At 37.7% G+C, this 12,049-nt stretch overlaps 1 protein-coding gene across 2 annotated transcripts; it reads left to right on the plus strand.

The window, feature by feature from the left end:
- Nucleotides 1–376: 376 nt before the first annotated feature.
- On the plus strand, nt 377–6,378 carry LOC147858717 (E3 ubiquitin protein ligase DRIP2-like). Of its 2 annotated transcripts, none has more exons than XM_087325816.1 (7): nt 377–641; nt 1,375–1,676; nt 2,270–2,369; nt 4,393–5,355; nt 5,451–5,501; nt 5,637–5,709; nt 5,892–6,378. In XM_087325816.1, exons 2-7 carry the CDS (start codon nt 1,556–1,558, stop codon nt 6,123–6,125), a joined length of 1,542 nt encoding a protein of 513 aa, XP_087181942.1. In that variant the 5' UTR covers nt 377–641; nt 1,375–1,555; the 3' UTR covers nt 6,126–6,378. The 2 variants fall into 2 exon arrangements, with proteins under 2 accessions (XP_087181942.1, XP_087181943.1); XM_087325817.1 differs by having other exon boundaries at nt 377–632.
- The last annotated feature ends 5,671 nt before the right edge of the window (nt 6,379–12,049 follow it).

Below are 12,049 nucleotides of genomic sequence, written 5' to 3' on the forward strand. Positions count from 1 at the left end.
CATTAGAAAGAGAAGCCGACGATTTGATCAAGCGGTACGAGAGGCTGGCGAATGCAGGTGGTGTTTCCAGAGAGAAATATAGATACAGACACACACGAACATAGGCATTTACAAGGCACAGTATATATATATATATATATATATATATATATATATGTACAGACACAAACATAGACACAAATCCAGACAAGAGAGAGAGAACAAACTGATAAGATTGAAAGACAAGTCCCAGGAAATCTCTCTCCCACTCACAATGGGAGTGGGTAGCCAAGTCAAGAGTAGAATTGATAAAAGAAGGCCTAATGTTCCCATAAATTACAGAATTGGGATCCTCGTCCACATTTCACAATCTCTCACGTGCATTAGAAGGAAGGAACGCAGACGACGAAGGAAGAAGAAAACAGAAGAGCACAGACAGCGTGCGGCCGAGCCAGAAGAAGAAGAAGAAGAAGAAGAAGAAGAAGAAGAAGAATCGGGAGCAGAAGTAGCAGAGAAGATCGCAGCTACAGACGCAGGGAAGCAACATAGTTAGAGAAAGAGGCAGACTAACAAGCTTCCGACAGATCACAGTCGTTTCAGCTCTTCTTCTTCTCCCACTCCTGCTCCTGCTCCTGTTTCTGTTGGCTATGGAAGTAAGCTATGTATGTATAAATTTAGATCCCGGAATTATGTTTGCTATGATCCTTCAATTTTCCTCTTTCTTATCTGAACCATGAAGATTTTCCATAGTTTTAACATAGGAAACCTTAGCTCTTCCCTTCTTTCGTCTTACGTCTTCCCTTCCGAACCATCAATTTTCCTTTTATATCAGTGCCATGCTATGTCCAGTTTGTCTCTAATATACTGGCTTCATGTTTCTCGTTTTGTTCATAAATGCTTCACTCTGTGCATTCTACATCCTTCATTTTATTAATAAATGGCGCCACTCTTGGCGTCATATTATCGTATTTTGTCCATGAACTCGTCAATTTGTAAAATCTATACGTCCTTCATGTTATTGGTAAATTGCATCTTCTACACATCCTTCAATGTATTGAATAAATGCTTCAATTTTGTGCTCTCTGCTCTCTGCATCCTTCATTTTTTGTTTAAATGCTTGATTTTATGCACTCTTCCAATTTATTTATCTACCTATCTCTATATAATTATAATTATGTGTTATATATGTATATAAATAGTTTTGTGCAGTCTACGTGCTTCATTTTATTTTGAAATGCGTCTGTAATTTGTGCACTCCATAAGTCTCCATTTATATAATTCGATTTATTATGTTTTATTTCCAAAGGATTCCTTTTCCTGTGCAGAATGCATTATGTTGTAATGCAGACCACATGCTTCAATTTGTTGCTAAATAATTTGCCTCATTTTTTGCAGTATGTGGATCCCTTCTCTGCTCGAGAACAAAACTTGCAGATAACCATCCACAATGAACCTTATATGAATGAGCATGTGAACGCAGACATATATTTTGCAAGAATTGTGTGATCACCTTGGCCTCAGATCGATTGATACAGATGATGCGGAAATCTCACAGGGCCATAGACGAGCGTTGAAAATGGCTTGCACTACTACTCTTGTGAAGGTTTCGAGTGGACCTATTCGCACCTGTTTACAATGTCCCCTCTGCTTCAACCTGGTTCACGAGGCCACCACAATTTCGGAATGCCTTCATACTTGTGAGTTGGTCATCATGTTCAAAATTTACCTAGGAAAAGAGAAACTATATTAGCTGTGGCTTCCTATATATGTTGATGACTGTTCGTAAGCTCTTGTTTCAAGTAAGTTGTTCCCAAGATCTTCTTCAAGTAAGTTGCAGAGCACAAACTCTTGACCATCACCATATGGCTTACAATCCTATATGTTGGAAGGAGTGAGTGATATCTACAATTTAGGCTCTAGTACTGTAATGAACTCTTAGGCTTCTCGAATATGATGTATCATGCTATACTTTAATGACTGATATTTCACTCTCGGTGTAGAACAGTCTGTGAGACATGCTGGCTCAAATAATTACGCATAAGAAGCTTGTGGGGTCCTCATGCACTACCAGTATGCATGCAAGCCATTAGTGTTTCATGTCACAATGCTCCTTGTTCTTTTAATTTATTGTAGGTACCATTCAATACTTGGGCTAGTTTTCTTTCTAAACTTCCTCCGATCTGGTCCTTTCTATCCTGAAAAATGCTCAAATGGATTTTTGTACGTGTAAACGTTATGTTTATCTCATTACTTATAGCTATCTTATGATGGTATTATTGTTTTACAACAGTTTGCAAATCCTGTATTCACGAAGAACTGGATGATGGCGAGAATGATTGCTGTCCAATATGTAACGTGAATCTTGGTTGTTCACCTTTGGAGAAGTTAAGGTGCAAGTTATAATATGCTTAATATTCCCAAAAGTTTAATGAATAATACTTTGTTTATTGTTTTTCGTTTTCCATCTTCAAAGCTCAATGCATTTTGTTTTATATACAAAGAGCAAGCTGTTAGATGATGAGCTTTATAAGTTACTGTATAAGTTCTGTGTCTCGATTAATTCATTTAGCACAAGTTGGTAGATTTATGAAACCTCATTTACTCCATGAGAGGTGCCCTGGGGTCTAGTTCATCCATGCACAAAGAAATTGATATAGATTTATGCTTCATGATATCTCACTTGTAAATACTGCCACTATCACTATAGTAACACAATGGCATCTGCATAGCTTGGTAAAATATCATCAGTCACCTTTCAGGTTATTGATATCCTTACATGTAGTACTCTGAAGAGGCTCTCTACACAAATGAACGAGCCTCTTTCAGAGGAATAGAAGTATTCAGTATTATTTGAAGGGATTTATAGTGGAAATGCAAAGGTTGATGCAAATTGCATATGCAAGTACCAGTACATGTGCTGACAAAACTACATGATAACTGAAAGTAGAGCACAATTAATTGGAAGTTATTCGATCCAATGGTGATAACCAGTTACCCTTTTCATTTCATGTATTTGGCAGTTTCCCACTCATCTATCATATACGTACACTGTTTAATTTAAGTTGTTGGATAATAACTCCCATTATCGAAACAGTCAAATCCCTAAAGAACATCCCTATGAGATAAATAGATGTTTATTTGTGGCTGATTTTTATAAGAAAAATCTCAGTGAATGCACACACATAAGAACATATTCAACTTTTCGCGTTCCTTGTGAGTACAAGTGATCTAATTTTGTATATGCACTTCCATTTCATCGAAGGCTTTTTGACTGATATGTGCAAAATTTCGTGTGTATCTTGCATGTTCATTGCCATAGATGTCTAGGCAGATATACACTAACATAAGGGAGAGAGTAGCAAAGTCATCATACCATGAGTTCTATGACATGCTGTGGTACATAGTTCACAATCTGCTCACATCAATGCACCATATATATAATGTTATTTTTGGTGGCAAATCTTGCTGTTACTTGTATCCTCCAAGCTTTACTATGCTCATTGTGGCCATTCAGCTGCTAGCAGTTCCAATTTCCACTCTTGTAATCTAGTTGGATGATGACCGTTAGATAGAATATGTGAGTGGGATGGCTAAGCACAGGTGTATGATGGACTGACCATTAGTGCCTTGGGGTTTCCCATGATCATGGATGGTCGTATAGGGCGATACAATCTAGTTGGATGATGACCGTTAGATAGAATATGTGAGTGGATGGCTAAGCACAGGTGTATGACGGACTGACCATTAGTGCCTTGGGGTTTCCCATGATCATGGATGGTCGTATAGGGCGATACATTGCTGATGAGCGTGTCTGATAATGACTTACACTGAATGTGTTTATCATTTTTTTACTGCGGCATTGGAACCATTTTATTTTCATAAATGTCTTGCAAGGTGGTCGTCAATGTTCCATAGGGAGTGACTTTAAGATTAGTAATGAGAATATGGTTATCAGTCAGTACACTGTAAGTAAGAATATTTAATTCCCTATTCCCGAGATGTATAATATGTACATGGTACACATGCACGTGGATGCCCATAACACCAAATTTAAGTGTGATATACATTAACAAGGAAATTGCTAAAACCACATCTACGGTCTGAAATAATTCTTTCATTTTCTTAAATTATATGGCAAAAAAATGAAGTGCATGGTAACCATTAATACATAAGAATGAGGATATGTCTGATATTGTGGTACATTAAAGATATAGCCCATGGACCTGAGAAGATTTATGAATCTGAAACTTTTTAGACAAATATTTCTACATCATGGTTCATCTTTGTTAAAACCTTCATTCCTTAAAGCCCAAAAAAGAAAAGAACTGGCTTCTCTTGGATTCTGATGGGAAGAGGATTTAGCAAGTGCCTTAACTATGTATTCTTACTCTGCAACACATGTATGTTATGCAGAGCTGATCATCAATTGGCTGATGTATGTGCTAAAATATTTCCTGTCACGGCAAAAAAAAAGAAAAAGCTCAATATTGATATAGATGGTGAAGCTACGGAACCTGTTCGCAGAAAGGAAAGATCATTATCATCTCTTGGGATTGGCACTGCTCCATTGTCACATCCTGGTTTTGCGAGTAGGAGAACAAAATCAGTGTCCAGGAGATCAACAGCGAGAGATGCAACTTCAGATGAAGAAGCGGAAGAAAATAAAGCAGAGAAAGGTAACTTGAAAAGGGTACGCCAAGAAGAATCCAGTTCTGATGCCGTAACAGAAGAGAGTGATGAAGCTGATGGCTTTGTCAAAAATCAGATCCTCTCTGATGGAGAACAAGATGATCGGCTGGGAAGAGAGCAACAGTCACCAAAGAGGAAACTAGCTCGGTCCTCAAGACAGCAACATTCAAAGAATGGTGATCCATCAAAGCCAGGATTCAATGAAAGGTCTAAAATCTCCGAAACCTTGAATTCGATTGCAACGAGGTTGATGAATAAGGAAATAAAACCACCACGAATGAGGGAGAAGTTTGATAAATACCTGATTAATGAATCACCTCTGGCTCAGCTTGCTGAAGTCGCAGTTGAACAAGCTGGTCATAAAGACAGTTTCGATCCTCCAAAAGGTCGTCGAGCTCCGCGAGGAAGAGGGAAAAGGGAAGAGAATACAACGCATTTTGCAATAGGAGGTAGCTTAGGTTGGAAAATGATGTTAGAAACTATAAGGGATGAATCTCCACCTCAGGAGAAGAAGCAAAAATCTAGCATTCTGGCACCGATGGAGGTAACCCCTTCAGCTCTTATCAAGCCTCCCTTAATTAGGTCTTTGAGCTCTGCAATCAGAAAACCTCCAAATCCTGCCATCATTTCCAGACAATATAAAAAGAATATGGGTTTTTGGTTTTCGCTTGAAGCTGCACATAATCAGTAAGTGAGTTTTCTTTGTCTTGAGTTTTCTTACACGGAGTTTCTTTTTTAAAGTCTCAATCATTTCTGATGCGAGTTGGCTTTGTTTTTTGAAGGTTGGGTGAAACTTCACTTCCTCAAATATCAACGCGTTTCCTTCGGATAAAGTGTGTAGAATGCATCTTTTCAATTGTTCTTTTTATAAATTTCTCAATTACTTAACAAGTTTTGGTACTTGGATGTCTCTATTTTATATCAATAAACAGAATAGACGAGAATTGATATTGAATGTATTTGTACAGAAATGGGAAACTTCCGGTTTCTAGTGTGAAGAAGTATCTTGTGAAGAAGCTTGACTTGCAATCTGAAGCTGATGTAAGCTAGTTTTATGAAACAACAAGATAATGGTGATACATAATGTATATACATATCGATCTATATATGCATGTGCATATGTATATATGTATGTGTATGTATGCATGCATGCATGTATTATGTATTTGCAAGAAGTATGTGTGTATGTATATATAATTCCATCTTTCTTTTCTGTTATTCAGGTGGAAATAACTTGCCGAGGCCAGCCTGTAGTCCCAAACCTGCCTTTAGAAAAAGTTCAAGGAATATGGCTGGCTACTAACCCACCTTCATCAGCACTCCTCCCTGCTCTCAAGGAGTTGAATAATGCTTCGCATGATGACAGAAACTGGGTTCGATTCAAGGGCAGATCAGCAGAACACTGTATGATGGTATTGACATATGCTCGACATCCGAGACAAGTGACTGGGCCTTGAATGTGTAATCGTTACGGGAGTACTAGTTTTGCCCATGTCCCCTGATTCCTTACCTAATAGCTCACCATTGTATTTCTTTTTCCTTACTCTTTTTAATGTTCACTTATGGAGGAACAATAATAAGTGACATTTTGTATTCTACTGGCATTTATATTGTTTAGAAACAAAAAGATGGCCTTTCTAGCCCCTCGTCACAAAGCACAAGTTTCTAGATTATTTTGAAACAGATGATATCTATTTTTTAGCTTTTATCCATCATTCTATATAGGCATTTTGCCTTGACATTTGTTGAATATAAAACAAAGACATGTCCCTTATCAATATTTCTTTTGCAAGTGCTCTAATCTTGGGAACGTCTTTAGATTAAGCATTTCTTTCAGCCCAAATTCTAGAAGTGTTGCACCCACTGAAGTAGTCTTCAAACTTGGGGATAGTTTTACCATGAAAATGTTGATTGATTTTGTTAGAGAAACTACTGAAACAATATGTGATGGTTAAGGAAAATATTTATGTTTCACTAAAAGAATTGAAGAGAGAGACCAAGAGAAAATGCTACTTTCTTATAAGAGTTTCTTTCATGGAAGCTTATGTAGGTTTTTGGTTGAAGCAAGAATGTACATAATCAAGTTGTCTATTTTGCACACGTTAAGACATAGAATTAAAAAAATGTAAAAAAATTGTAAAAGAAAATAACGCCAATTGAGGACTATATTGCATGGATGGATTCCCTTCAAAGGAATATGCATTATATCTTTTATGAATGAAGTCTCTCCTTAAAATAGGAATATGCATTATATCTTTTATGAATGAAGTCTCTCCTTAAAATGAATGTGCAATACATTTTTTAGGAAGAAAGTCTTATTTATAATACATGTAATCCTCACTCTACTTGAACTTAGGAGATAGATTCCTCTTGATAGTGATAGAGAAGAAATTTTGACAAGAGCACATCTATGTGCCAACTTACATGCTCAACTCCCACAAATTTATGTAGGCAACACCGTCATGTCCCCATCTTTTCCACTTCAAGGCCCCAATGGTCCCATCACATCTTTTACAATCTTCTCTCGGATCGTCAACCACCTATGTAAACCTAAAGCCAAAACCTGAGATGTAAAATCTATGAATGAGCTTTGAGGGGTGTACTATGACCAAATGTTACACATATTTCTCACATATTTCTATCATAGGAACGTTTAGATGCTTCATCCAAGCTTGTGGAGAGGCTATGAGACTTGAAGATAACTTGTTGGGCCTCGAAACTCCTATTGTGCCCTAGAGGAAGGTTCTTCTAGAACCTCCACATGGATTACAAACATAAAAGACGAAGAAGACAATAGGACATGTTGTACATGAAAGTAATCACTGCCCTATCTACTAGGGACACCATACAATTCCGCAAGTATCCACAACTCAAAAAACATACAAGATTATAAGTGGTGTAAGGCTTTTGTCGGACATCACATGGATAATTGTTCAAAAGTTGTGTCAAGATGCTTCCCCCATTGGCATTTATTTGCATCCTGATGTTAGCAACTCCCTTTGAATGTGTCCATCAATGCATTCATCATGCTTGGGGCCGAGCCTTCAACCATTACGAGGGTTCCACTCAAATCCAAATTGATCTCTAATCACGGGTCAATTGTTGGCAACATGAATGATTTTTCCAATGTCACTCTCATGGCATGCCTTTGCCACCCCTAAATATACATGCCTCCAAGTTGTCTACCCAAATGCACTCATGTCCAACAATCCCCCTAAGTACACCATCCTTAACAAGTGCCAGACCCTAGTCCTCGTCTATTTAAGGCCGAACCTAATGGGAGCCCACCAATCATGACTCTCCATATGAATACCTTTGCACGAAATGGTAGATGGGAATGCCAACCACGTTGTAATATTTTCCACCACCTTGCATCTGACTTATATACATTCCACAACTTCGTTGCTTTAGGAGATAGCCAAGATAATGATGCCATCGCATGATGATACAATATATTTGTAGTGACCTGTAACAAGCGTGTACAATCTTGTAACCACCAATCTACCCAAGGTGCAAAATTGGTTTTCATTGGGAAAGGTCCTTGCAACAATGGTATATCATGTAATTTCTCCCAAATAAATCCATAATTTGGGGGAATACATAACCATCTCTTGGCATCTTCAAAATCCGACAACCTTCGAGATTCATTATCAACCACATATTCCAAATGTACAATCCCCAATCGAAATAAACGATTGAATTGAGATCTCAACTTCTGTTTGCCATGCCAAAACAACACTCAAGAAGAAACAAGCAATTCGTTTTGTAATGAATTACAATATTCTCGATCACTTGATGGTCCCCATTGAAAAAGAGATAATGCATCTTGCCACAATCTTACCAAATGTTGTCCACAAACAGAATGTCGAATCTTTAGATGAATATTTCCATTTAGTAGTGATCGCCATGATGCTTGAATCTTTGTTTTCCCATGCACCAATCTTTCATGCTCAATAAAATATTGCATCATAGATATCCATGGTTGATTTTGTTGACATATATCTCGTAATAAAGTAAATCTATGAGCCATCAAATGCCTTTCCAAATCCAATATTGTTGCACCACCTAACCTTTTAGGAGTAGCCAAATGGCCCCATGAAATCCATGTAACTCCCATCATTTCTCCCTTCCGCCACAACATGAACCGAATAGGTTGTAACATGCTTTGTAATGCCTTCTTAGTCCAAGGAAGTAAAGGCAAAAAATATAATAACATGGGTATCAAGATACATTGCATCACTTTGAGTCATACATGAAAGGGCCATAATTGAGACTTCCAATACATAAATTTGTCCCTCAATTTACTACCAATCCAATCAATCAATTGAACATTTGTAACATCAATGCCCAATGGATAACCCAAATGTCAATAAATTGAACCTAGTGTAATCACTAACCCTCGCCATCCCAAACATTCCAAATCACTCTCCGTACAAGAAATAAGGCGAGACTTCCTCCAATTTATATACAACCCTGAAGCCAAAGCAAATTGATCCCAAACTTGCATACTCCTTTTAAGATTCTCTCTCTCTCTCTCTCTCTCTCTCTCGGGTGAAAAGTCCCACTCTACCCATTTGTATCCTAGTGTGAACACGTCCTCATAGTTAGAGCTAAGTTACCCTAACCACATATGTGAGAAACTGAGTATTGTAACGATGTTTTAGGGTTAATGTTGCCGAGTCTCTTTGAGTAGAAACGGTCTCTTTGTGTAACCGCATTCTTCTTGTTCATTCTCTAGCTACACAATGACCAAAATCTTCCCGAGTTATTTCTTGCTATTTGCCGAACTCCTTAACAAATCCAAGCTCCTTTCATGTATCCATCCAACCGAGACACTTATGTCTTATTCTTCATCTTTTCTTTTTGTTTTTCTTTTTTCGTAAATCAATGTTTTGTTATTAAAACAAGATGATAATACAACCCTTGCTATGTTCACTACATCATGAGTAGTGATAATGCATGGGAAACCCTCTCAAGTGTTGCAAAACTAGATTGCATACCTCTATCTCCTCTCAAGACAATGTCCCCAGACAACATAGTTGCGAAAATTGCCACATCAATTTCCCTTTCATCCTACGGAGTTGTTGTGTTACCCCATGAAGTCCATCAAACAAGAACCCATTTCTCATGGTCCAATTAAACCACACCCCCCAATACCTAAGGTAGTCAAACACGACCTTATATGATAGTGCAGGCATGCCTTTATCATCATCAATAAAAACCCAGTTAAAAGGTGACAAAATATTGCCTGTTATCGATGCCCAAAGTTGTGATATAACAACCTAAATGTCTTTAGCAACCGGACATGTAATGAACCTGTATCTGGCATCTTCCTCAATCATTGTGCAAAGGCAACCCCCCCATTTGAAATATTTCGACGTTTTAAAGCCATCGCCAAAGGCAACCCACCAACAATCAGACGCCAAAGAAACACCTGCACAGAACAGAAGATGAGACAACCATCCTGCATCCAGAACTCTACTCCACCACTTTGCATGTCGAGTAATGTACCATGTGTTTACAACCTTTGTTGCTAACCAAGCTCTATCTTCAACCAACTTATGGTATACATCATTAGTGTTCACCACAAAAATTGATTGTCCAATACCAAACGACCAATCTTCATCTCTCTCTCTCTTAAATCAATGTTTGTCTTTCAACAAGATGATAATACAACCCTTGCTATCTTCACTACTTCATAAATAGTGATAGTGCAAGGGAAACCCTCTCAAGTGTTGTAAAACTAGGTGACATAAGTTTATCTCCTCTTGGGACAACGTCCCCATACAACATACTTGTGAAAATTGTCAAATCAACTTCCCTTTCATCCTATGGAGTTGTTGTGTCACTCCATGAAGTTCATCAAACAAGAACCCATTTCTCATGGTCCAATCAAACCACATGCCCTAATATCGAAGGTAGTCAAACACAACCTTATATGATGGTGTGGACATAGCTTTACCCTCATCAATAAAAACCCACTTATAAGGTGACAAAATATTTCCTGTTATCGATGCCCAAATTTGTGATCTAATCACCCAAGTGGCTTTAGCAACCAGACATGTAATGAACCTATGTTTGGCATCATCTTCAACCACCGTACATAAAAAACATGTCCCATTCAAAATATATCTTCGTTTTAAGGCCATCGCCAAAGGCAACCCACCAACTATCGCACACCAAAGAAACATATTTGCACAAAATGGAAGATGAGATTGCCATCTTGCATCTAAAACTCTCTCTCTCTCTCTCTCTCTAACTTGGGCTTGATGTTCCCCCCAATCCACCATGGAATGAATACGTTACTACACCCTCCCCCCACGTAGAAGCAAGAGTGACAACTTAATATGTATCGGAGAACATATCTAATGATAGAGAAACTAAATGTTGGGTTCTCAAGGAATACCTCTTTGACACATATGTAACATTGGTGCTTCTCTACTGGGTTGTGGTTTGAATGATAACATCCCTAAGTCTACTTGGAAAGATTTAAAAAGTGTCCAAAAGCTCTTTCATTAGAAGTTTCTTCAAGTCAAACCATAAACTCCATACATGGACTTACTACTTGAGATTGGATCAATTTCCATTGAGATCATGTCCATGAAAGGGTTACCAAATACATGATTACTCTCACATCAACTTCCTAGGATTGCATGGGAACAAGCAAAAATATTCAAAACACGCAAAAGTAAAGCGTTGGGTTTTGAATGGATGCATTATATGAATAAATTGTTTGGAAAATTGGATGTATCACATTTGCTTCATGATACATCATTATATTCCTTTGTGGACGAGGCTTGTTTGCAATGCCAATGTATGCAACTTGGGAAAGATGTGGAGGCTTATGTTTCACACATGATATCATGAATGTTGCACCAAACTACAAAATAATGTTTTTCTCCAAATGCGTAAAACTAAGCTTATATATACATGCTAGAGCCCATCCTTTGGTTGGCATCTATTATTCACGATAATCTGTGTGTGCACTTGAAACATGCGAGGGAAAACAAAATTAGGTGGCATTGTTTATGAAGGTTTTGTAGGAATCTAGCGGATATGTTGGCACATGGTTGTGCTTTTGAGGAGTGCATTATATTGAATGCATGGGCAAAAAATGTGTGTACTCTTGTATGTGTAAGGTGATTGAAAGTATATCTTAGTTTGTATGTGTATGCGCCCCTATATTTAATGCATGCATTTGTAGTAAGTTTGCATATGTGTGTAATTTACATGTGTATACTAGTGTATGATTTGATGTATGTTTGTGTGTATGAGAGCATGGTTTGAAAATGCATATGAATTTGAATTTGTATGCACTTATAGTCATAAATAAGTGTCTATTTGTAAATGTAGTTGTGCAAAGTGTGTGAATATGTGCATG

Source organism: Azolla caroliniana, unplaced genomic scaffold (assembly GCF_043228905.1).
Source record: "Azolla caroliniana isolate FFs.n. ecotype wild unplaced genomic scaffold, voAzoCaro1.0.p SCAF_10, whole genome shotgun sequence".
Taxonomy (NCBI): Eukaryota; Viridiplantae; Streptophyta; class Polypodiopsida; order Salviniales; family Salviniaceae; genus Azolla; species Azolla caroliniana.